The 26,331-nt window shown below is 44.9% G+C and overlaps 1 protein-coding gene, 1 long non-coding RNA gene and 1 other non-coding gene across 5 annotated transcripts; 1 reads left to right on the plus strand and 2 right to left on the minus strand.

The window, feature by feature from the left end:
- Positions 1-6,175: 6,175 nt before the first annotated feature.
- LOC130385526 (putative nuclease HARBI1) lies at positions 6,176-11,695 on the minus strand. The gene is made up of 3 exons (XM_056594047.1): positions 8,899-11,695; positions 8,447-8,815; positions 6,176-7,703 (listed from the first exon to the last, which is right to left on the minus strand). Exons 1-3 carry the CDS (start codon positions 9,479-9,481, stop codon positions 7,552-7,554), a joined length of 1,104 nt encoding a protein of 367 aa, XP_056450022.1. The 5' UTR covers positions 9,482-11,695; the 3' UTR covers positions 6,176-7,551.
- On the plus strand, positions 10,423-18,950 carry LOC130385527 (uncharacterized). Of its 3 annotated transcripts, none has more exons than XR_008896037.1 (7): positions 10,423-10,977; positions 13,405-13,518; positions 13,614-14,215; positions 14,318-14,504; positions 15,079-16,594; positions 16,937-17,086; positions 17,257-18,950. It is a non-coding gene; the product is annotated as an uncharacterized LOC130385527 (transcript). The 3 variants fall into 3 exon arrangements; XR_008896036.1 differs by having other exon boundaries at positions 16,363-16,594; XR_008896038.1 differs by having other exon boundaries at positions 13,405-13,514; positions 16,363-16,594.
- LOC130385529 (uncharacterized) lies at positions 12,608-19,213 on the minus strand. The gene is made up of 2 exons (XR_008896041.1): positions 18,805-19,213; positions 12,608-18,710 (listed from the first exon to the last, which is right to left on the minus strand). It is a non-coding gene; the product is annotated as an uncharacterized LOC130385529 (long non-coding RNA).
- Positions 19,214-26,331: the final 7,118 nt, after the last annotated feature.

The raw sequence follows: 26,331 nt of genomic DNA on the forward strand, positions 1-26,331 counted from the left end.
ACTACTTTAAAATATTTTGTTTCATTATTTGTGCATTATACACATATAACATAAATTAACAATGTAACTTATGAGTTTTGGGTCAGTTATGGGATCAATTTGGGTCAGTTATGGGATCACTTTGGGTCAGTTGTGCTTTATTTTTGACAAGGTTCTGGGGATTTTGGCCACTCTTTGGGATACTTCTGGCTACATTTTGGTATTCCAAAATTGGTTTTGGCTGGGTTTTGGCCTCCTTTTGTTTTTCTTTTGACATGCCTAATTTGGCCCAAATTTGGGCCGTACATCATTCCAATGCTTTACCATAATGGCATGCCAGTTTTGGCCCATAAGACTTTTGCTATCTGGGACAGATTTGTCTTTTTTCCTGAATGTTTTAAAGCTCAATACAGATTGAGTACAGATGACTGACTGCCTTTTTTCTCCTGTATTTTGTGTTTGCACACACTAAATCATGAAATTGATCTCTACAATACATTTGGATAGTATATTTGAACAAATCAAGTTAGATTTTGCAGCTTTTTCGCTGCATTTGCCACTCACTGGATATCGTGCCTCATAAAGCAATGCAACTTCTTCCAAGCAATCTGGACTTTATGATTAGAGAAACCTACAACTGGTTCGCACTCAGTAAAACGCCAGAGTGACTATAACAGTGTCTACAAGGCCATCAATGACGGTGGCTGTCCTCTGAAATTAATATCCCCCAGCTCAACCCGTTGGTTGGTGATCTCAGGCTGTATTGAAAGAATTTTAGAGCAGGAAGATGCCCTCAAGCTGCACTTCAGTTTGGTTTCAAGTGCCGAACACTGCTATTCAGCCAGGCTTTTGAATGAAATGTACAGTGACAAATCAAACAGTCTGTACATGCATTTCCTCCGGCCCGTGTTGATGGAAGTCAAAACTGTGAACAAATATTTCCAGCTGGAAACGGGAGATACGCTGGGTGTTTTCAGGGATCTTGACAGGCTGTACATGTCGACATTGAGGAGAGTTGTGAATACCAGCGTACTGCGCATGAACAACGATTCGTCTCAGGGAACTTGACCTTAAGTCCTCCAGCCTCTACCTCTCACACCAGGACTCAGACCTGGGATTCTCATTCCAACAGCAGCTGGAAGCCAGCACATTAGCGCCAGAGCTGAAGGATAGAATTTCCGTGCACTGTTTTGATTTTCTAAAAGAAGTGCTGGTGCAGTATCAAATGCGTCTTCCTGCATCAATGGAAATGCTCCGCAAACTGGAGCTTTCTTGTCCGAAGCTGGTGATGTCAACGATAAATAGGCCAGGAGTAAAAGACTTGCCCGCTGAGTTTTTCCCTTGTTTGGTGGACACCTTGGAGAGCCAGTGCAGAAACATTGCATCAGCTGGCTTCTCAAGTGATCAGGCCATTGAGGCCTTTTGGCTGGAAGTTGAGGCATTTCAAGATGTTGGAGAAAACCAGTGTTTCAAAGAGCTAGCACTGGGTGTCATCAGGTTGCTCACTCTACCGATATCAAATGCCCACGTTGAGAGAGCGTTTTCCCAGGTGACGCTGCTAAAGGATGACACCAGAAATCGTATGGGATTACGGCTCCTTTCCAGCCTCATGGATGTGCGCTCTGGCCTGATCAGAAACGGTTTGACGTCCGCCACTTTCAAACCTCCCGGACAGTTGTTGGGGAGGTTTGATTCATCCATGTATTAGCCAGCTGACCTGGCTTCCAGTCACTGTAAAAAGTTCTTCAAGTTCTCAACATTATTTTTATTTTTTTCAAGTTCTCAACATTGTTCAAGTTAATGGAAAGATGCTGATTCTGCGTAAAGGTAAGATGATTTCTGTCACCTTATCGTATTTGCACTGTGACTGATTTTGGTAACTGTAGCCCACTTATTTTTCGTGGTTTTGTGTATTCGGAATCTCAAACAGCTGCTGTACGGCCAGGTCGTTGTGTGTCTTTCAAGGCCTGATTCCACCGGACGCGTTACGGCTCGCCGCGGTCACCGCAGCAGATAGGTTCCACTCTAATCAATGAGACCATTTCCACTGGGCGCGGCTGCGGAACGTCTCAGCAACGTCCCAGGAGCGGCTCGCCGCGCCGCAGCGCTATCATTCCGTAGCATTTCTATTTTTGCCGCAAGCCGTTGCTGAACCGCGTCAATTTCAACAGAGCAGATCGAGCAGGGCAGGAAGTGAAAAAGTAAAAGCCATAGAGCATCCGGTCAATTTTCAAAATAAAACACAATACTCAGCTCATGTAGCCTATCACAACGTCATTTATGTACCAAATCATCCTTTTTATAAAGGGCAATGGCCGGAAGGACAAAGCGTGGCATTTAATTGCAGTAGTTTTGGGAGTGGAAGGCGAGTACATTAGGTTTAGGATTATCGCGTGATCTCGTGATATCGCGTGAATACGGCTGGCTCGCAAGGCAACGCTGCGCTGCCGTAACGGGCCCGGTGGAAATGCAAACAGGGCAGAGTCGCAGCCGTTCCGTGCCGCAGCCGTAACGTTGCCGTAACGCGTCCGGTGGAATCCCCGGGTCAGCACCATAGCGGCGAGGAGAAAAAGAGGGAGGGAGAGGCGCTCTGTATGTCAGGCCCGCCGCTCCCTATACGCAGAGTACGCAGAGTGCATAGGGCACCAAGTACCTGGGGGGCGCACCAAAAAAGTAAGGTTACTAAATTGTATAACTTATCACTAAATCTCGGCAAATTAGATGTTTTTACCTAATATATAAAAGGAGCCCCCTCTTTCCTGACCCTAACGGTACAGCCTTCGAAACTCTCGTCTTTTCGCATCGGAGTCAGAGCATGCTTTTGCCATTCAAATACAAGCTGTATTTGAATGGCGATTCTTCATAATGGCAAGTAAGAGACAACAGGAATCTGGTGCTGAAAAGCAAAAGAAAAAAAAACATACCCAACCACTAGCCTATGGTTGATTTATTGCGCTCTTGTTGGTTGCAATTTGCAAAAACCTATTTATCTTTCATTTACATGTGGTTATTTGATGCAGATATGAAGCTCCGGATGTGTTTTCTATTGTATTTGTTATGATTTTACGGGTTTACACGGGTGTCTGGCAACTTCGTGGTTTGGGCGGGTTTTCATTGGAGTGGGCGGGTTCTAAGATGTGATTGGGCTGGAAACTGTCAATCTGATCTGGAAACACTGACGGTACCATGCACCCTGTTTACAGTGGATGTTTCGCACTGGCGAGGCGCACACAGCCTTTAGCCGTGTTCTGTAAATATTCTAGAACACACAGGATTCCTGGAGCTCTATATCTAAATAATATCATATAGCCTACATAGATATCTATATCATATAATACATATTATCACGGCCAAAAGCTGTGTGAGCCGATATTATGAATCTCAAACGACCGCGTTGGGTTCTCTGACGTTCCTGGTACTTCCACGTCCACATCAATCGGAAGTAGACTGAACCGCGACATGGAGGAGAAAGGGATTGTTGCCGGGCAGTGCTTTGGCACCTCCGCCTCCTGCAGCGCCGAGGCGGTGGTCCCTCGGCAGCGGGAAGCGGGTCTCAAGCAGGAGACATTCGTCGCCAAGGGAGTCTTGAGGGAGTCAAAGCCAAAGTTCCTTTACCCCAATTCATTCTCAACCATGGCTGAGATAACCCCCACAACGAGTCTCGTTGTAGAAATACCAGAGACGAGAGTCCAACGTGTTATGCGTCATAACACCAAAAGCAGAACGGTTATCCAAATAACAAGGAAATGTACAACACTTGCGTTACAGTCCTGGAGCTCTATAGCTAAATAATATCATATACTAGCACACTATCAAACAGAGAGCAATCATACTCTCGCTTGTGCACGGGTTATCACGCAAGTAGGAAACAACCCCGAAGGGGCCTGTGCTCCATCAATCTCCGTGCGGTGAGGAAGGTCCAATATTTCCAGTGAAGGAATCACTTTACCGCCGGCTATATCGTTACCCATTAAAAGTGTAATACGGCTTCCGGTTGAGCATGAAGGCGGAGTAGACAGGCGAATCGTGGCTCCAGAACAATTTTCATTTTAATTTGCTTATTTTTGGAGCTACAGCTTACTTTGGGGTTACCCCTTTAAAATAGATACCTTAGTTGCATCACCGTTCCTCAAAAATGTCGGGGGAGACTGTGGTAGAAATTAATGATTATATTCTATGGTAAACCATGATTATTATTAGGCCTATATATCTAATGGTAGAAAACATTTAAAGCGTCTCTGGATTCTGATCCAGGGCTTGACTGGGGTCAGAGTGTATGTTGGAAGAAACCCCCCATAGGAGCAGGAAGCTACGGGGTTAATGCGTGCTGACCTCAGACTGGTGTCCTAAATTATTTTGTTGATAATTTGATTAGACGAATTTATGATTGATTGTGGGCGGAAACCTCGAACAAAGAAACTGCTTTGTGTGTGTGTGAATAAAGAGGAAGCCGAGATCCGTTGACCGGCAGTGCTTTGCAAATCATTCGGCTGTTATCGTTGTTGCTTTTTTAAGCGATAAAGTCTTTTGTCAATACTTGCTCCGGACCCCTCGATTTCTTTTACTCTCTCTTAAATTAGTTGAAGTGTTTTATACCTCGGTTAAAATCCACGACAAGACAAAGAAGATCGACAAAACGCAGATTCCGGCCACAACTAGCAACCCGGCTAGCACAGGCCCTGCCAGCAAGCTAGCCAACACTCCATCTAAATGCCCTGCTACTGCTACGGAGACCATCGCGTCGCGCTCCTTGGCCAGCGTTAAGAAATTACTACCAGCGGACTTGGAACATCTGCGCTCTGTTTTACTCACCGACCTCAGTGAAACCGTCTCATCCCTGCTGGCCAACGCTCTGGCCCCAGTCAAGGCATCCCTCGACGTCATTCAATCCACAATGGCCCTACATGCCCGGCGCATTACCGATGTGGAAGCTGATCTGTCCGACTATAGCGACAGAGTTGTTGTGCTGGAGAGTGAATATGCCACGTTGAAAACGGTTCTGGTTGACAAGGTGATGATTTGGAGAATCGTTCACGAAGATCCACCCTGAGGATGGTGGGAAGGCTCGGACCCGGTCAAGTTCATGACAGAGCTCTTTACAGAGATTCTCAGGCCTGAGTTCTTCCCCACACCGCTGAAGCTGGACCGCGCACACAGGCTGGGGAGAGCGAACGCAGCCGGAGGGGATAACAACAGAGCTCAGGCTTTTATTGTGCTTTTCCACAATTACCAGGATAATGAGCTGGTCTTTTGGAGGAGAAAGGACAACTTGCGTTTTCGTGGGCACAGGGTCTTTTTCTTCCCCGACTTCAGTGCATCCCTGGCCCGAAGCAGCGCTTCGGTCTTCTTCACCCTGCTCGCCTCCGCGTGGATTATGACGGACAAACTTTGTATTTTGACTCACCCGCTGCTGCCCAAGTGTTCTACGCTTCCCACTGGCAGGACTGATGGTATGTAACTCAAGGGTGATCTCTAAGATAGAGGACCGAGTGGCGTTGCCTATGTTTCAGTTAAGGCCAACTTTTCGTGTGTTATTAATGCCAATATGGGAAACGTTTTCTCTTTGGCTTAAACCGCAAATTTAATCCAAACTACCTTTTATCTTTTTTTTTATATGTACAAATATGTATAGAATATACACAGTGGGGTTCTCACTGTGTTTCTGGGTCTCCTTAATTAATTTTGTACCCCGATAGATTATTTTTTCCGTTTTATAGTTCTTGAATTGGCCTCACTTGGACACCCTTGGGAGGTGGTTCCGGTGTGGAGTGGATTTGGGGTGTGTTTTGTGTGGTGGCGGGTTGGGGCGTTCGTTTTGGGGCGTGGGGGCCGCGTGAGGTTGCCCTCTTCGGTTGGCTATTTTTGGCCGGTTCTGTCGGGGCGCTGTGGACTTGGGGCGGTGGGGGCGCTGGTTGTGGTGGGGACTGGGTCGCTGTTTTGGGCCGCTTGGGGGGCTGGAGGTGGCACGGCGCTTCTTTGGTGGCGTGGTGGGGGTCTCGGCATGTGGAGCGGGGCGTAGGGCGCTTTGTGGGTGTGCACATTGTTTGTTGGGGGGGGGGGGGGGCATTTTGTGCGCGCGGTGCCGTCCGAGGAGCTATATAAAAAGCGATTAGACCTGCAATCTGAATTTAATCCATTATCTACAAGGACAGCGGAACGCTTGATTTTTACATTCTCGCGGTTTATCAAAGCGCCAGGTAGCCTCTCGGCTGATACCTCAAATTAGAGACGGGTCAAATAATCTTGTTTCTGACCCCCAAGACATAAACAAAGTTTTTGCGACCTTCTACACCTCCCTTTATAAATCTGAACCGCCGGCACGAGTTGTATGGACAATTTTCTTAACGATTTGGAGTTCCCCACTATTGATTTAGGGTTGGCCATAATTGATTTAGAAAGGCCTTTGCGAGTGGATGAGGTTAAAGAGGCTATTAGATCCATGCAGAGTGGCAAGGCGCCGGGTTCAGATGGCTATGGGACTGAGTTTTATAAGACATTTTCCGACAAGCTTGCTCCAATCCTATTAGATATGTTTAATTAGTCATTGGCGAATGGTTCCCTTCCCCAAACACTTAGTCAAGCCGTAATCTCACTCTTACTCAAGAAGACAAAGACCCCACAGAATGCGGATATTACCGTCCAATTTCACTGCTTAATATAGAGAGCAAAATCATTGCTAAAGTTTTGGCCAAACGTCTAGAATGCACACTTCCTCAGATTGGCCCTCATTTATCAAACAAACGTAGAAATTAGCGCAAATCTGAACGCATGATTCATCTTACGATAGGACCCACGTGAGATTCAGGAAAACTTTCGTATCACACCAATCCCAGCGTACGAAGGATCTTGGTGTTGATAAATACGGCGGCTGAGATTGATCGTAATTAACGTAACACGCCCATATAAAAGCACGTCTTCAGAAGTCTCGCCCCTAACTTTTACGACATGGAGAAACGTCCAACGGTAAAAAAAAAGAGGAATTTATCCAAGACCGAAATGGAGACGCTCGTGTCACTGGTGGATGCGAACCGTCTGGTTTTGTTTGGTAGCCTAAAAGCTGGCATTAAAGGCAAGCAAAAGAATGCTATATGGAAGGAAATAACAGTTGCAGTGAATAGTGTTTCCAATGTTCGTCGGGCTATGGAAGAGGTTTGTTAATTAAATTAATTAAATAATACATTAAATGTAAAATTTCTGTTATCCAGCTTAAAACATTTCACATATATGCTATTGTTTGCATTGCGTTAAAGATATTTTATTCAGAATAAGGTGAAGAAAAAATGGTCCGACATGAAGCTCAGCACCAAAAAACGTGTTGCGGCTGTGAAGCGGGCCAAGCAAGAAACGGGAGGAGGCCGGGTGGACCCTAGCCTTGAACTGACGGCATTTGAGGAGCGAGTGGCTGGTCTCATCGGGTCTCCCTCAATTTCGGGCATAAGTGGCGGAGGAGACACCGATGCACTCCAGACCAGTCATGGAAGTGGTAAAAAGGCCTTTGCAATTATTTAAAATATATATATCTACAGCTTCCATGTTACAAAGTAATGGCACAAATAATCTCATGATTGCTTTTTATTTTTGAAATGCAAGCAGGTTCATCCAAAATGGGAACAGAGCCAAGCCCAGTTGAAAAAGAAACGGAAGGGCCGCCGCCGCCAAAGGAGCCGGAACGCGTGTCTGGCCGAAGTGCTGGTCTGCACTCATCGGTCGTGACTGCAGAGGTCCTGGACAAACAGAGATATGCAGGTCAATAGTGGACATCAATAAATCTCTGTTAGCGATTAATGAAACATTGAAACTAGGATTGCCGCGGTGTGGACATTTTCACACCGAGTAATACGCTCATGTCTACACCGGTATTACCAGTATAAACGGGATTAACTTTGAAACTATAGGTCAACCACCATCTTCTCCGTCAACTCCCCTCTCACGCTCGGTGACAGCGGGTGACAGCGGCTGGCAGCGCGCCAATTCTCGGCGTCTGATAACGTTGTATAATATAATTTTATATATCATAATATCACGGCCAAAAAGCTCTGTGCGCCTCCGGATGGCCGTAGCGCGGGGAGCTCACGTAGGGATTGGGCTTCGCGGGGTTTGTTTACCGGCGTTGCTATGGTTACCGGTCTTTTAATGAAGCACGTCATTTCTCGGCGCGAAAATTCTCCCGCACAGAGCAGAACTGTAGCCTATTCTACAAATTATAATTTTCTTAATTATAATTACATTATTCATTTTTACTGAATTTGTTTTTTATTACTGAAAATAAATAAATAAATAAACCTTGTGTTGCCGGTGTGCAACACCGAATAATCAGTGTTGGCCTCAACACCGGTAATACCGTATACCGCGGCAACCCTAATTGAAACAAATCAATGAGAACTTGAAGAATGCCACATAAATAAATTGGTTTGCGTTACTTTGATCTCTGTCTTGTTTTTAACCAAAAAATAAACGTATTGCTTACCCTTTAAATATTTGAAGAGCCGAATTAAATCCTCCCTTCGTCGTAGAGCTTGAGCATGTGGCGCCTGTGGCCAGGGATCTCTGGGCATCGGGTCATCTGGCTGCAGGTCGGCAAATGGCACTCCATTTGCCAGCACAATATTATGCATAACCCCACATGCTAAAATAATATTGCAGGTCTTTTCTGGGCTGTAGAGCAACGTTCCCCCCGCTGACCCGATGGACATCCACCTGCCCTTGAGTAGGCCTATACATCGCTCCACTGTTGCCCTTGTGCGCGTTTGAGCGCTGTTGAAGTCGCGCTCCTGATCCGTGTTCGGATGAGCCAGAGGAGTTATTAGGTACTCGTTCAGGGCATAGCCTTTGTCACCTAGATGAATCACATCAAACTTTTAGTGCGATGTCTTAAACGTTTTTCAAGAGAAAAAAAAGTGTGACTGCAGCGTAACTCACCGAGGAGATGACTCTGACCATGTAGTGCGCCCTGATGTAGACGATGCCCAACGTTTCTATTTTGGAAAATAAAAGAATCGTGCGTGCCCCCAGGCCATCGGTCTACCATGTTCAGGATTGACATTCTGGCATCGCAAATAATCGGAACATTAACTGAATGGTAGCTTTTGCGGTTGATGTACGCGTAATCATTAATAGATGGTGGCTTCATACGCACATGGGTACAATCAACCGCACCAATCACATTTGGAAACCTAGCAATAGCATAAAAATCCCGTTTGATTCCAGTTTGCTGATCGTTATTATATGGGAATTTAATATAACGTTCGGAGAGGGACATTATAGCTGCCAAAACTGCTGGCATGGTTCGGCTAATACTTGGCTGGGAAATACCAGACCTGTCCCCGATCTCCCGCTGAAAGGTCCCGGTGGCCAAAAACCCCAAGGTAGAGCACACCTGCACTGGCACAGGTATTGCGTTTGATCGCCTAGTTTCTCGCCTTAACTGTGGCTCCAAAGCATTGCATAGCTCCATCAGGAGATGCCTTGGGAGACGACTCAAGAGCCATTCATCGCTCTCCATAAAAAGATCAGCGCGGTCTCGAAAAACTCTCGTCTTAGACGTGCGTTGAGGTCCTCTAACAGAGCCAGATCTGCCATCGCTGAGACTCGACCGCCTATTTGGCAAAGCTCCTGTTTATATAGACAGCTGAATAAACATTTCACCTGTCACATTCTAATTATTTTCATAGCAATACTGTTTTTAATTGTTTGAACGGCTGGGCTAATTCCAATTTATTTAGTAATTAATACAGATGTGCAACATGGGCTACTTGTGCTGCACTATTCATCAGTGAAAAACATGTATGTTGCGCCAAAAAAACTTGCGTACACGAGCTCAGACCTGACGTGAGATTTCGTCGCAGCCTGCGCTCACGTTCAAATTGATAAATGCCAAGCTCAACGTTGAAATGAGCGTACGTCCATTTTACGCACGTTTTCTGTCGTACGCTCGTTTGATAAATGAGGGCCACTATCTCTGAGGATCAAACTGGCTTTATCAAGGGTCGGCACTCATTCTTTAATATCCGAAGGCTCTTAAATATTGTCAATACCTCTGGCCCTTCTCTGTTCCCGGAGTTCATTATCTCCTTAGATGCAGAGATGGCCTTTGACTGGTAGAGTGGGGGTATTTATTTGCAATTTTAGACAAATTTGGGTTTGGTGACACATTTATTTCATGGATTAGGCTGCTCTACTCCTCCCCCTTGGCCTACGTCTCCACAAACTCTCCATACTTCCCACTTTCCAGGGGAACGCGACAGGGGTGCCCGCTATCTCCGCCACTTTATGCCATGGCAATTGAGCCCCTTTCAATAGCGCTTAAAGGAGCATTTCACCGGTGGAGGCATGAATATGTATTGAAATTGGGTCCTATATGTAGTCTCGTAATGAAATAAAGGTCTATTTTGGTGCCGTCTTGACCGAGAAAAGGCAGAAAGTGACTTTTTGTCGCTTGTGGATTGAAGACAACTCCCACCATGCACCCCGATGCACAGCTTCGCAGGCCACTCCCACTGATCTAGATCTCCGCCTATCAGAGACCTTGCGGTTCCGTCTACCCAGCTGGTACCGCCAGCTGATTACCGACAGGTGGAAAATCAATTCAAACCACATTTCTAGTGAACTCTGGTGAAGTCATTAGCAAATTACCCCTCGTTTGTACTTCTTTCTTGTGATATGGTGAACTTTTGCATGGTGCTGGGATGTTCCAGCAGGACAAGGAAAGGACAAGCAGTTTGTTTTCATCGCCTACCAATAAGAGATTTGCAACGTTGCAAACAGTGGCTACGGGCTATCAATCATCCGAATTTTGGAGAAGACACAGCCATGGAAGGCATAAAACTGAGGAAGGTTTGCAGCTTCCATTTCAAGCCAGAAGATTTCGAATTAAATGTCCTGGGAACGAAGAGAGCAGCTCTTTTGAACACCGCAATTCAGTCAGTATTTACAGTTCCATATGACGATGAACAGCCCGGGATGTCTACAACTAGCAGCGCTAAACGCATGTGCCTGGAGGTAAGACTCACTCAACTGTATAACTGATTACAGACACTGATCATCATTGATTGCTGAAATCAGTGCTGCTATTAGGGCTGGCCCGAATGCCATTTTTCAGGCTACGAATACGGGTTGGTTTTTCCGAGCGAATATTCGAATACTCGTTCCAGAAAGAAAACCCATCAAAAACAACATTAATATTCCCTATATTCTCCCTGGAACCGATTTTGACAGTATCTGCATATTTTGTTAAAGATTTAATAGCTTTTGAACGTTAATTAGTAGGCCTAAGTAGGTTGAAGTTCCTTAGTTTTTCCCTGGGAATGCGACAGCTGTTGCTCCGTTCCAAATCAGCTGTTCTCTGCCATTTCAGCCCTTACGGGAGCTTTTCAATTCATCCTGGAACGTGCATCTTTTCAGGGAATTTGTACAATAAATCCATAACAAATACAGAATATTGATTGTCTTATGTGTCCATATTATATCCATTATATTGACCAGGTATTCCCAAGACGCTCACGCTCTGCAGCAAGCCAGTCACAGTTGATTGGCGCGGCGCTGTACGGCGAACGTAAACAACTAAGCTAAGGTTTTAAGTATTACTTTTCCTCCAGAGATCCCGCTAATGTTGTGTTATGAAGTAAAGGGAAACAAGATATCTATTCTTCCTCCACCTCTCTCGCTTCTCTGCTTGGTGTCGCTGACGCTTATAGTTTGCCTCCCTCGCTCTGGTAACGTCACGTACGTGAAGAAAAAAACTGTCTTACGCACAAATAAATTCAGATGTATCAAAGTGTGCGAACGCATGGATCCAAGCACGTTTCTTTTGTACATCTCGATCAACGTGGAATTGAGCGCACATGCCGAGGTGCCAAACTCCTCCCTGTCCACGCCCTCATTTAAATATGCAATTTCATTTAAATAGGCCTCTGGACCTGAGATTCACCTCTTAATCCGATCACCTGGCACCATGAACAGAGGCAAAAAAACGAAACTTCACGGAGTCTGAGCTCGAGATTTTGCTCCACGAGGTAGAAATGCGCAAGCATATGCTATTGGAACCCTGTCAACAGGGATAAATGCAAAACAAAAGAGAAGTGAGTGGGAGTGTGTTTGCGAGGCCGTCAATGCAGTGGGGTCTCAGCAGCGCACACTCTGAAATTAAAAAAAAGTGGTCAGACCTCAAGGTGGAGGTGAAGCGGAGGGTTTCTGCCCACCGCCGAAGCGTGACCGCAACAGGTGGGGGGACGGGAGTGGGGGAACTCTCCCCCTTCGATTTGAGAGTGGCCGCTTTGATCGGTGACACAGCTCTCACCGGAGTGGTGGGAGCCCATGAAGGGGACGCCGATCATCCCCAAGGTAAATATGCTGAAGTCATAAATGCTGTAATTATACTGGTCATACAATTGGCTGCTTGCAATACACATAAATCGTGCGTAAAGATGCCAGGATATTAAAGACTGACTCGTGTTTATTAACTTAATTTTTTTATTTTTGAATAGACAAGCAAGGAGAGGGCACGGATTGCTCCGTCGGCCCCGGCGTCTCCTCCGTCGGCCCCGGCATCTCCAGCGCCCTTCGGATTTGACCATTTGCGATGTCCTCTAACAACGCTAACGCAGCCATTTTTAAAACAATTTTCTTCATCCATTGCGCATGCTTTTATAGCCACCCATATAATTGCAAGGTGTGTTAATTGTTCATTAGTGTGTCTCTGATGTGCAAATCACTGAGTCATTGTTTTCACCTTTTTTCCCAGTTTCCCAGCGTCACCTCTAAGTGTCGCCAAAGGAACAATAGCTGTAGAAACATGCGTACGACAGCTCTGGAGCTGGCGTGGGGACCGCACATTTTTACGGTCATTTCACGTTTTGTACATCTGAACGTGAGCGTGGAAAAGGACGTACGCCACGTTTTTGTGCGTACGCAACCTTAGTACATGAGGCCCCAGGTTACTGCTAGAGCTTTTGCTACTCGGCTCCTCGGTCGGCAGCTACCCCACAAAACCCGAGATGAATTATTATGGATAAGGTTATGTCAGAATATGTTTACTGTTACATGACGGCACATTAGAACAACATGCAACAAAAACATGCGAAAGACGGCAGCTTTACTTTGTAAACAGCCAACTTATAACTCATTCGTTTGGTTCACGCGACGGCACTGTAGCTTTGCGCGCACATCTTGACGACCGATCTCACCCACTGACCCATTGATTTCAGTGGTAACTCAGCAACCACAATCAAACGACAGACATGCAGGCAATTTGTTGTGCAGTAGCCCACTGCACAACGCATTGCCGGCATGGCTGTCATTTCATTGTGGTCGTAGGTGTTGTTGGTTGCTGAGTATTCTATCGACGTTTGCTGTTATCGATGTTCTACGATGTTTCACGTATGTTAGTTTTATGTTATTAAAATGTTTATTGATCATATCTCATTTCAGACTCTAACAACGTCTGCTGCAGCTTTGTTCTCGTCGTCAGAAGATGAGGAAGACCAGTCGGCGCCACTGATGTCAACACCAATGGAGAATCCTCCCTCTGGCAGAGCACAGTTTGTAAGTTTGTACAGCATATTGTCTGTAATGGAATTGTAAAACTACTGCAATTTGTGGAATTTAACATTGAAAATAAACCTCTTTTTGTTTTATAGTCACCAGGCCTCGATACCAGTGCCAGTAGCCTTGAAGTTGGTGAAACCGACGAAAGCTATCGGCCTGAATCAACCCTCACCCCCACATCGGCGTCGTCATCAGAGGATGAAGGTGTAAAGGACTGGCGTGAAAAGAAGATTATTGTCAATGAATCCAGCCTCATGTCACTATTCAAATTTTGCCAGATGTGTGGGAAACCGATTTCATCGAAGACCATCTTTGATTCTGGGGCACTTGGACATCTTCACCTGACGTAAGGGGAATGCCAGAGGTTAATCTCCTTTCAGCTGCAGCTGTTCTGTTCAGGGGCGGCACATACACAGAACTCTCAGACTGGTGCCAAACCATGGGTCTCCAAATGATTGGGCAACTACGTTCTATAACATTCAGAAGGCGTACTTGCACCCGGCTATTGAGAACGTCTATAGGGAGAAAAGAACAGAACTCTTGGCAAGAGTTTATTTGGAACAGGAAGATGGGAAGAGGCCACATTTGGCAGGTGATGGCCGATGTGACTCGCCAGGCTTCAATGCAAAATACTGCCACTACACCTTTTATGTTGGACGACACAAAGGAGATACTCCACACAGAACTGGTGCAGGTAAGATACATATAAATGGATGCAGAATAACAATAATGGAAAATTAATCTTTCTATGTTGAACATTTTGATGACATGCAACTTATCAAACTTGAATCTTTAGTGTAGAGAGGCCACCAGCTCCGGACCCATGGAGCCACTGGGTTTTACGAGAGGAATGACTGAGCTTCTGGACTTGGGCCTTGACGTGGAGGTGATGGCCACGGGCCGCTCCTCGTCAATACAAAAAATAATTCGGGAACAATATCCTAGTGTCCAGCACGAATTTGACATCTGGCACACAGCCAAAGGTATGTATTTTTTGCCATCCTTGTAAACATACACACGCAATTCTTCTCTGGACCATCCCCCATTGACGCCTACCCCCCATTGATACCTCATGGTATCACCACCCCTGCCCAGATCTATGCAGCCTCGCTGAACTCCTTTCATTCAAGAAAACACACAATCCACACGTCTACACTTGCTGAGGGAAGCAATGCTTTGAAGCTCTGGGAGGGGGTTGAGAGAGAGAAACTAGAAGGTGTGTGTGGAGGCTATCTTATAAACCCTCTGCATGGATATCAAAATGTTCTCAACACATAGCAAAACAGAATCATAGGTCCTGACATGCGTCATATTTGGCTAGTGCTCCAATTATCAAAGTTTGGTACTTCACACATTGTTCCCCCCACTATCCACAATTTTGCCTAACTGATCACCACACCTGTAGTTCTACCTAAATCCCAGTGACAAGCCACACCCTGTGCAATAGTAGTAATAGCTAAAAGGATATATATGGCTAAGACAGGGTGAATGGAGACAATACAGAAATAATTGGAAATTATTGGTGTTTCACAAATTATGCTGCATTAACGATCACAGGTTTCAGGAAAAAGATGCTGAAGAAGGGGGAAAAAAAGGGGCCATGAAATCCTTCTTTCATGGACCAGGTCAGTGTTGGATTGTAATCTTGCAGAAGTTCCTTTGATTTACAAGGTTTCAAATTACTAATTTTAATATCGTTCACTGGTCTGTCGTCAACCACATGTGGTTTACCTGTGCCACATGTAAAGGTGACGTAGAGGTAAGGAAGCAAAAGCTGCGATAAGCTCCGATTTCTTTATTTTTTTAGTAATAGTATTCTGCCCCCGCTTCCTTGTGTGTGTGGCGCGAACTAGCCTGTTGCGTCAGCTCGGCAGATAGATAACAGTTTTCCCTTTATAAAGAATGAAGCAGCTTGTTTCCTTTCCAAACTTTACTTGGTAAGCACTGTAAAACTGGACAGATACAAAATACATCTTTCAGTATATCATACAGACGTTCAAGAACAGTATTCATCTATTGTCCGTTTAAAACGTTTCATAACAAACATTAACATATACGTTAGCTTAGGGCTAACGTCTATTGGAAATTACATTAAGATGCTCGCGATTAGCATAAAAGATCAAAATATACATTCTGAACTAATTTAATTCCATGTCAAGATAGCTGTATGACATCTACTTACAGGCAAACGTGTTTTCTGGCCAACCAATACAAAAGAGAAAAAGTACGTGACTGTTGGTTCACATGCATCGTCGAACTACGGCAAGACTGCTAGTACAAAAACATTGCGTTAAAAGTTGACCACTAGGGGTCTCCCTTTCACCAAATAAACATCAGAACAGCACAAATAGTATTGCTGAGTTCTTCAAGGAAAGTGGTCGAATCCAAAGGAATAGCTTTAAAGAGACTTTATTTAGTATAAAGTATTTTCGGTATGGTTAACTGATACTCTGAAGCAAAGAGAGACTGAAGATGTGTCTAAGCACGTGCGAGCGTCTCCTAGCTGATCAAAAACATTAACCCTTGTATGTATAATAGCTGCCGAGAAGATTCTGAAGACATGCTCGATCTGTAGGCTGTTATGGTCTGAACAGCGCGGACCGGAAGTAGTGGGAGGAGCCGGTGTGACGTAACCCTCGGCTTCCTCGCCTGGTCTGTGGTGCTGCCTTCTGTGGCTAAAGTATTTATTGCAGCCTTCAGTAAGGTCTTGCTCCCCTTGTGGCTATGTATAGTATTTACGGCTTATGTTTGGTCCTACCCCCTAGTGGTTAAGTGGGGGAAATACAGCTTGTGTTCTTAAAATACGTAACAGTATTATTGAGACTCTCTTCTTTCACACAGGCACTGCAAAAACGGTGGAAGTTCATTCCACACCATGCTTGCAATGAACATGAATGGACAGATGGTGACGGAAATCGTCATCGGTGTGACCACACTCCTCTTACCGCCTGTGAGCAGAAGAAGAGGATGTGGATTGAGAAGGACTCGGTGGCATTTCAGGACCTGTCGTCGCTGGTCCTAGACAAAAGGCTATTGAAAGACCTCGAGAAGGTGGCCCTCTTCAAACATACTGGTGAGAATAGATGCCCTTTTACTCTCGCATATTAACGGCCAAGCTAACGGCAATACACTATGGGGGAAGTAGACATGCCTACAAGGCTGCAAGGCATCTACACAACATGCCTGGCCTCAGTATCAGACTTATTGGCTGCAGTGGGAATGCAAATGTGAACTATCTTAACCTCTCTCAGTTAGAGAGTGGAAGGGAGAATGTATACAATTCATTTTAATGTGAATAGTAATGATATAAACAAGGTTAATATAATTTGTATATTTTAGTTATGATATTTCCACGGCACTAATGAACATGTTTTAATTAGTCCTATCCATTCTCTCTAATTCTAATTGCACACAGGGCCACTGGAGATCTTTCATAGTGCTCTCCTGAAATACCTCCCCAAACGCCAGGCCTTCTCGTATGATGGAATGAAGGAGAGGTGCTACCTCGCTATCCTGGAGCACAATGAAAACATTGTGAAAAGGAAACAAGCCACCACAGTGACAGGTGTGTTACCATGTGCTCTTTGAATAGTATATTAACCAAAATTAGAAAGTTCACAGCTAACTCAATAGGCATACGTCGCTGAAAGGTTTAATCTATTCCTGGGGAGAGAGGTCTACTAGACAAACCTTCTTTCCGATTTTCTGTGTAATCATATTCCTTGTCATTTACAGGAGAACCACGGTTCAAGCTGGCGTACTGCAAGAAGTCCAAACAGTGGATATTGAAAACCATCTTCACGCCACACACCACCGAGTTTATCAGACATCTCATCAACAGGGTCATGGACAGAAGACATGACCCTAACATAACGTTAAACGTCCCAACCTCCTCACTCACCCTGGCACAACCTGCTTTGCCAGCCAACATTGCCCCTGTACCTAAACCAACAAAGGAGGCTGCCACAACCTTGTTCAAAAGCCGCTTCTGAGACCTCAGCCCAGCACCCAAAAATGTTTTTGTTTGGTTCCGGACCCAAATTATTTTATGAGCCAAATTAGTTTATGCAAACTATAATTACGTTTTGGTACAGCACCTCTTCATTCTGTACAAGGATGAGCGAATTTTCTCGTTTTCAAATGAAAACAACCTACCTATCATTCGCTGGCGCTGGAAAAAATTAAAATAAAAATTCCCTATCTACCCATGACCTCTCAACTGACAACCAACAGGAACCAATTTTTTTTCTTTTTTAGGCCCAACTCCATCTCATTTACATTTAGGGCATTTAGCAGACGCTTTTATCCAAAGCGACTTACAATAAGTACATTAATATATCGCTGTCGGTACAGAAAGGATGTTCATAGAACCAAGTGCAAGTACCACAATCGCTAGGTTAATCAATTCCCCGTATTACAGACATGATGGCAGCTACTGCAGTTGCACTACATCTCTCTCCGCTCTGCTATTCTGTATTCTATTACACAGAAAATCAAGGGTCTCGGGGCTCCTCACCCCGAGAACAGGAGTACCGATCACTGTCGTATGATGGTGCTAATAAAGTATTGTTAATTGATCCATTGACTGCTGTTGTGGTATTCCTAGTAGGCCTAAGAGGTTTGTGCGATTATAATATATTTAGTTTGACCCAGTTTATTTTAATTTGTTGTCTACCCATGACAAACTTCATTTGTGAATGAGAAATATAATGTAACTCCTGCTCTTGTCTGTCTACACCAAAGTTCAACATTATAAACTTGGAAGGAGGTAACTGATATGCAACTAACTCAGTGCAATTTAGACTTATAGATTTATAAAAATGATGAGTTACTCTGCTATTGTTTTTTTCAAGGGAACAGCTTAGTAGCTCCACTTGTGAAATGTTGGTCGTCCAATAATATAATTATTTCTCGGATATACACTTGGAGCAACACTAATAAGGACTTCAACAACGTGAATTTCAACCATTTACTTCAAGAAATAAACAACAAAAAAAATGTAAACAATGAAACTCATAGTTCCTCCTGAACGTCGTCAGCTTCTTGGTGTCCACAGTACTGGCCGTCTGGAGCAGGATATTTTTGTCGGATGGTCTGCACGACGCAAGAAGGTAAAACGACCCGACAGCCTCTACCCAATCTCACGCCTTGCAGGACCCATTCCAAAAAGTGTCGGTAGGCGATATTGTCTAGAAAAAAACATTGAGCAGACAGTTAGCGATAGATGGTCTCCATGCAGTTAACATGCCACGATCGTAACGGAAAGAATTTAAAAACACTCACTTTACAGTCAGACGTCCGTTCGTCCCTGCAGGCTTTGGCTGACGTTTCCAGTTTACCTTTGGGATTCTGAAATAAGTGTCCAGGACGCCGCTGTCCATATGCAATGCGAAACTAGGATGGTCCACAACACATGTCCGTGTCCTCGTCTGAGTCAGAGATTTCGTCAAGAAGAAATCTACATCTTTGAAATTCCTTGCAGCAGATGGACTCTACCTCTGTGTCCATAGGCGAACAGTGAGCGCACACGCACCACCAATCCGCCCCGGCTCGAGCCATTCCGGGCTCCTCGTCCGCGACTTTCAGGCCTTCGGCTTCAGCTGTAGCAGCCGCCTCCTGTTCCTCTATGACAGGCCTATTCAACTAGCAGCCCGTGGGCCAAATGCGGCCCCTCTTAATCTTTTTCTGGCCCCTAAGAAGTAAATGGTCACTTTTTTACTCTGCCACCAACAAAGGCGGTCGCATCTCTCTCTGCTCCCTCTGCCGCTGACGGAACGTTCGCAGCGGGATACATGCTGGACTCCTGGAAGGAGTTGAGGCCCCTGTGTCTCGCCATACTTTCCGTCGAGGATGTTGAAGACGTCTACATAATTGGGTTGATGATAGCAGGATTCCTGCTGTTCGGAGGTTGCGGGTTCCTGTTCTATCTCAAAGTTAGTAAGGTGATGGCAGCATATCCGGCTTTTGAAAAGCTGCCCGTCATTATTGGATTGCAATCCAACATTGCTGGATTGTGCCGGATGGCCGACTCACAGACTCATGCGTCGGGCGAGCTAAATCGCGAACTAAATCGCAAATTAGATACCATTCTGGTGAAGTTGGACCGGGTTTAAACGGACCACGAATTTTTCGGCTATTTTGGCTTTTTGGATTCTGGAAATGGAAGACTACAGAGAGTACCAGCGAGACTCTAAGGTTGGCAAAAATTGCAGAGTCGGCCTGACCCAAAGCAATTGTTATCTTCATTCGGCTCCCCCACTTTGGCCTTGGAAGGCTGATATCTCTCCTCTCCCTGGTTGTTATGCAGACGGATGCCCTGCCACCCTTCCCCCCACAAAGTCCTCCCCCCACCTCCTGTGAACTTTATCTCTGGTCGGAACTCTTCGAGGTCGTCTCCACGGCCCACGTCACCAGCTATCGGAGAGACACTGTTGGGTCCATTGGAGATGGAGTCCCTGAGCCCACACACACACGCACACAAGACTGAGTACACACACACTCCCCCTGGACTCACCGCCTACTGGACTCCCTCCCCCCTCCCCTGCCCCTTCCCCCCTCCCATATGCGTTTGTGATGTTTTGATGTGATGCTTATGTGTTGAGGTGTTTTTTTTTTTTTTTTTTTTTGCTAATCCCTACACTGTGCCCCCCTTACAGGAGCATAGTTTGGGGTATTGACAATTTTTTTCCCCCTCGTTCCCTCTTGTCTTAGCTTTGAAACTTTCTTATATAATGCGGGCCGCATGATTCTCCGTGAACAAGCGCCTGACAGTCTCTCCGTCCTGTCTCCCCACACTGTCTTCTATGTTTCTTGGACGGATTGTTACTGGGAATTTGTCGATAGTTTAAATGTTCTTTTCCCTCACTCTCCACCTCATCCCTAACTCTCCACCTCAAGCTGGTGTGTAGTGAGCGTTCGGGCGTCGATTGGTCGCCGTGCATCACCCAAGTGGGTGCTACATATTGGTGGTGGTTAGTGAGGTCCCCCCCTTCACTTTAGTCGTCTTTTGAGTGTTATTAATTCTTCATGTTTAACCTCTGTCTTATAACTTTATGCTCTGTAAGGTGACCTTGAGTGTCTTGAAAGGCGCCCTTTAAATAAAATTATTATTATTATTATTTAAGAGGTTGCATGCAAAAAATAAATAAAATAAAGGAGAAACATAGTTGCATGCAAATCAGGTTTCTGTGTGTAGCCGGTGATACTAGCCAGTATCAGTACCCCACAATCAGAAACTGGCATCACTTATTCTGACAATGTTTGGCTCAACCGATACGTATGAGTCTAGCTTTTCTCATATGAATGCCATCAGAACAAGGGCACGTTGATCGATGACCTATAAGAAGCTGCATGAGTGTCTCAGGATGAGCCAAACTAGGCAAACGAGGCAGTGCAATCTTTCTCACTGACTCACTCGCTCAGAATGTCTCATATGTACAGTAGTTCTGTTTTGTGATGATTCAAACATTGTTGAATTCTAAATACGTGTCAAATATGTGAGAACAAAATCTTTTATAATGATACGATTAAAAGTGAAGAAGGAAGGAATGCGTCTGACAAGTTTATTCCATGTAGTAGTACTATATATATTAAGTTAACACTTTAAGTACGATTTATTTGCAGCGATTCATTGACATAGTTTTACTCTGTGTGGCCCATGAACCCCCAGTGGTTTTCCTTTTCGGCCCACTTGTTAAGGAGGTTGAATAGCCCTGCTCTATGAGCTGCAGCTGCTCATCACTATATTGTGGCTCGTAAAGGTAGCCACGAACATCTGATTCCAGCATCAAATCGTCAAAATCCCGATCTTCTAGGTCCGTAGCTTCCGCCATTTTACTTCACTTAGCTTCAGATGCTGTGGATGTTAGTTTCTGCTGGTGAAGTCCCACCCACTGCCCCTGCTCTAATAGGTCTGTAGCGTCAGTGAGTCCCACCCCCTAGAGGGGGTTGGGACTAGTGGTTGTAGTCTTACGAGAATCATCCCCTCTTACACTTCCTATTTTCTTGTACGCAAAAATCGTCATATTGCGTCATTGAAAACAGGAAGTGTTGGAGATTGATACAGATTTCTCCAGTCTCTCCAGAAAATAAGGAAATGATGCTAGACCATTAAAAAATATGTGTGGGTTTCTAAAAATACAAAGCTTATGTGAAATGGGTGAAGTTGCCCTTTAATGCCTTACCCCATTATCAAGGTATCACCCAGCATGGTGTGGAGCATAGGATGTCTCTTTATGCAGACGATCTTCTACTTTATATAACCAACCCAGTGTCCTCTATTCCTTAGAAAATTCGGCTCATTCTCAGGCTACAAACTAAATTTTCATAAAAGTGAATGCTTTCCCATTAACACTCTGGCTGGCTGGGTTTTAAATATTTAGGTATCAAGATTACTCAAACTACATTCCTTGTATTACCAAAAGTGTAATACCTTCAATTGGCAACGCGTGACAGACAGCAATGGGAAAGAAACCAGTTATTAGCTTCGTTTGTATATGTACTCTGTGTACTGGCCGGGGCTGTAACCCATCTCAATGCCACGCAACACAGAACCATAACCTCAAGCAGAATGATCGGAAAACGGCAGCGTAGAGGCGAGAATTACCAATTGAGACTCGCCAGCAGACTCGCCCGTTAACGACACTAGCCCATCGAATAAAAATGGATTAAAACAATCAACAGGTTTTCTATCGCCAAACCCATGGTTGGTGCACGGATCTGTGGGCTGTGGCCCAAATATCCACTCCCAAGTCTGTTCGAGCACCTTGAGGTTCACCCTCTACCTTTCGGCGACCCGCCTCTTCAGTCAGGGTGCCATCCTCAGACACAGCAGAGTCTGCTTGCTCTGGCAATACAATCAACGCCAACTCCACCAATTTGCAAACCACAATAGCTTTTAGCTCCCTTTTAGCATTTGTCTCGAATAGGGCACAATGAAATAATCCGCTATCTGTGCCAAATCATCCTTCCGACAGCGGTCTACTTGACTAATCAAGGGACCGACCAAGAAGGACTCTAGGTTGAACAGCGGCATTTCAATTCGATTACGTCCAACATCCAAGCTAATTACAACTTCAGTTTAGTTATGTAGGGTGACCAGACGTCCTCTTTTTCCCGGACATGTCCTCTTTTCGAGACCTAAAAAATGCGTCCGGCAGGGATTCCAAAAACGTCCGGTATTTTGCCTCGTCGCAAAAAAAAAAAAAAATATATATTATTGTTATTATTATCTTTTTATTATTTTTTGCCTCGTCGCATATTTGTGTTTCTGGGTCTTTCACATAACCTACTAGTTATTACCATTGTATATGTCTATGGTTATTACGGCCTTCCAAGTTCTGGAAATGGTATCTCCCTTACGTTCCACCTTCTTGCGCGAGCTGACTGTAGAGAGAGTCTGTCATTGGGCGACCGATCTCATGTGCTCGTTGAGAAGGTGCCGTGTATAGACGGAATGAAACCCCCACTGAAGTACGTAGGCTCACGATACAAACCCCCCCCCCCCCCCCCCCCCCCCCCCCCCCCCTTGTCATCATTAATAGCAATGATGACAAGACGAAAAACAGGTAACTTATCAAGGTAATTTTGCCGGCATCTGAGGGGAGATACGTCATCTCCAAACATCCGGTGGAGTTTCGGCGGCGTTCTACGCATAGCTGTAGACCGTACTACATTAAAGTTAAGTCAAGGGTAGTATGGTCAAGTAGTAGACACTGAACAGAAATAGTATGTACTAAGTATTCGGATTCAGCACAGGTCTTACTGAAGGCATTTATGGTCAAAATATTATTAATAAATATTTGAATATTAATTTTAATAAACCAACAAACTTTTTGGGCAAAAGTCAAAGCCCTAACCTGGATCAAGGACCACTTCCCCTTCTTTCAGCAGCAGACAAAGCCCTCCTGGAAGAGCTCCATCCGCCACAACCTGTCCAAGCACGACATGTTCACACGCGACACCTCGCCGGACGGCAAGGTGTGCTACTGGATCATCCGGCCCGAGGCCAACCCTCACTGACCCTGAATCAGGTGTATGGGGACGGTCACTCTGGTCCCCCGCCAGACAGGGATGTTGGCGTCTTCTTCAGGGAGAGAGGCTCGTGGTTCTGTGAGGAGGATGAGACCGCTCCCTCCCCGCAGCGCCTCCTACCTACTGGTCACCTTCCAGCCGCCGCCGCCACCACCACCATCATCTTCCTGCCCACCTCCTACTCCCCCCAGGTTCAGCCCCGGCCCGCCCCCCAGCACCAGTGTAACAATGGTCAAGCATCAGGGAGACGGAGGCCAAACTATTGAATTTTCTTTCTTTTAGAAAATAAATCAAAACATTGCCATCAGGCTTTGGTGTACACAAACAGCATCGGATCAAAAGCATAGGCTTCTCTGCTGATTACATCAGCAATAGAAAATGCATACAAAACATTTAACTTCCCATGAATGGGCATAACTGTAGTCTAAGTGCAGTTACAGCACTTTATTAAAGGCTGTGTTGCAGGGTTTATTTTCTAACGAAGTTGTGCAATTTGCTTGTTGGTATTTAATATTTAAACTATTATTTATTGTATTTAATGTTGTTAGGTATCACAAAACGGAATGTTATACAAAAAAAAGTAGGTACTATTTTAGCGGTTTGCTATTGATTCTCATTTCCCCCAGAATGCATTGCATGACGTCACGTTGGGGAGACACGGACCAAAGCCGCCTTGAGACCCTTGAGAGTAGAGACTAGTAAGAGAGTGTTCAGCAGATTAGATAAATACATAGATATTATATATAGTTAGTATACGCTACACTGAACCTCCTAAGATGGCGCAATTTGATTGATTCGCTATCTCAGGATATTGGGCAATATCCCGAGATTAAAATCTCAAACTTACTGTATATTGTTTTCATCGTAAATTGTCAGCTGATAACAAATAAACCTTCGGTCTCGGGGGCTATTCCCCACTATTCACTTCGCCTTCGGCGAATAATTGTTGACCAATAGCCTAGATAGATAAATAGCCTAGTCAAGTCTTTATTAATCCAAACTGCACGTCGGGAATTCATTTAGGTGATTCGACTCACACAGTATAGCCTACAAGACCACACAGAACAAGGGAGACAACATGTCTGACTGGACATACACAAAATACATCACATTAAAACTAGACCCATGCGTTGATAGAAAGAAAATTAAATATGTTCTATTATTTGGCTTGCGGAGCCAGCCAATCATGAGCGCCTAACACAAGAAAGACGTAATGTTGAGAAGTCATACTACAAACGGTCCGGATAGCCGTTTGTAATATTCCGAAAGCCGAATCAGACTGTATCAATCCCGTACTTTGGGTCCATTCTAACTTATGGTAAGAGGCTAGTCTTTAAATCTTTGCAGTGACTGAATGTTGATGATAAAACGGATTGTTTTGCATAAGATGAGTGTTCGACTGTGTGTGTGTCCTTTTCGGCTTCGGCATACTGCATGGTTATGAAGGCCTTGTGGTTAGCTGTGGTCTTAGTGAAGCAGCCTAGCCTTGGAGATGGATAAGTTGGAGTGATTGTGTACCGGCGTGCGAAAGTGAGAGAGAGAGCAAACCCGCCGTGGTGATGTTTGGTTTGAGTCGGGCTGTCTGTCAGCATCCGCCGGGTTGGACAATGTGCTTTTTGTATGTGTTCAATGTTCAATCTGTCTGGTCGTATTGGCGGTAGATTGATGGTTAAATAATGTCACACCACGATCGATTATACTTGCAGGCACTTATTTGCAAGTGCACTGATTGCTGTCCGATAGGCTAAGTTAGCCCATAGCTAGCATTAGGCCTTCTATTTCTAGATCTGACTACGTTAACCGGTACTTACGACATAATGGCTGTCACTAGATATAAAGAAAACGTTGACTTTCACTCAGTGCTATTCACTGACAACAAAAATAAATAAAAGTGTCGTTATTGTATGCACTGCTGTTCATTGACTAGCTCCAGCGCTCGTTGCTGGTTGCTAAATTATAGCAACTCTCCACTCATTCTCCTCTGACCATGCATTTAATTGGCTTTGACCGCCATCAGTTCTCGGCAATTCCTCATTCGCCCTCTCACGTCTGACAGGTTCGAAATGATACTGCTGTGGGCCATCATACATTGAATGGGAGTGGACGCGTTACCCGGGGATTCCGCCGGACGCGTTACGCCTCATGGCCACTGCACCGTCAGTCAAAGGACGTCGGAAGGCTTGGCTGACGGATGGGGGAGCTTTTTGGGGTCGTCAGAGCCCGAGACATTGCACACATTTGCATACGCGATCTGATTGGATGACGGATCCGTCGCTGCCGAAAAAGGTGAAAATTGTTCAATTTTTTGACGGAGCCGAAGTCGCCAACGCACAATGCATTGCGCGTCCGTCCCCATTCAAAGCCAATGTGGATCAGTCAACGGACGGAGGCCGTGGGCACGAGGCGTTAAGGCCCATTCACACCCTAGGGTAAATACGGATACGGACCGTTTCGTCAGGTCCCGGAGGTGTTTCGTCCGTAAATGGGTCCGTCGCCTCTGAGCTTACGAATCCGGAGTGCTCCGGGAGAACCGGAGCAATACCACCGGAAATCGGGGCGGCAGTATATGGTCAAAAGTCAGACCATTTGCGAAAATAGATAGAGTAGTATAATATCTGATATGTATATTATATATATATATATATATATATATATATATATATATATATATATAGTATTTGATGTTTTGTACTTATATTACTTATTATTATACTATATACCTGACATTTTAATTTTATTGTTTATTGTTATTGTTCCCCTGCTTTGGCAATGAGTTGT

This window comes from Gadus chalcogrammus, chromosome 7 (genome assembly GCF_026213295.1).
Source record: "Gadus chalcogrammus isolate NIFS_2021 chromosome 7, NIFS_Gcha_1.0, whole genome shotgun sequence".
In the NCBI taxonomy this organism is placed as follows: Eukaryota; Metazoa; Chordata; class Actinopteri; order Gadiformes; family Gadidae; genus Gadus; species Gadus chalcogrammus.

Coding starts and splice junctions, on each gene's coding strand:
- LOC130385526 (XM_056594047.1), bottom strand. CDS start 9,481: ATGGAGAGCGATGAATGGCTCTTGAGTCGTCTCCCAAGGCATCTCCTG. Junction 8,816..8,898: donor TGGTCAGAGTCATCTCCTCG/GTGAGTTACGCT, acceptor TGATTCATCTAG/GTGACAAAGGCTATGCCCTG. Junction 7,704..8,446: donor GCTCTTCAAATATTTAAAGG/GTAAGCAATACG, acceptor CTGTTTGTCCAG/GACCTCTGCAGTCACGACCG.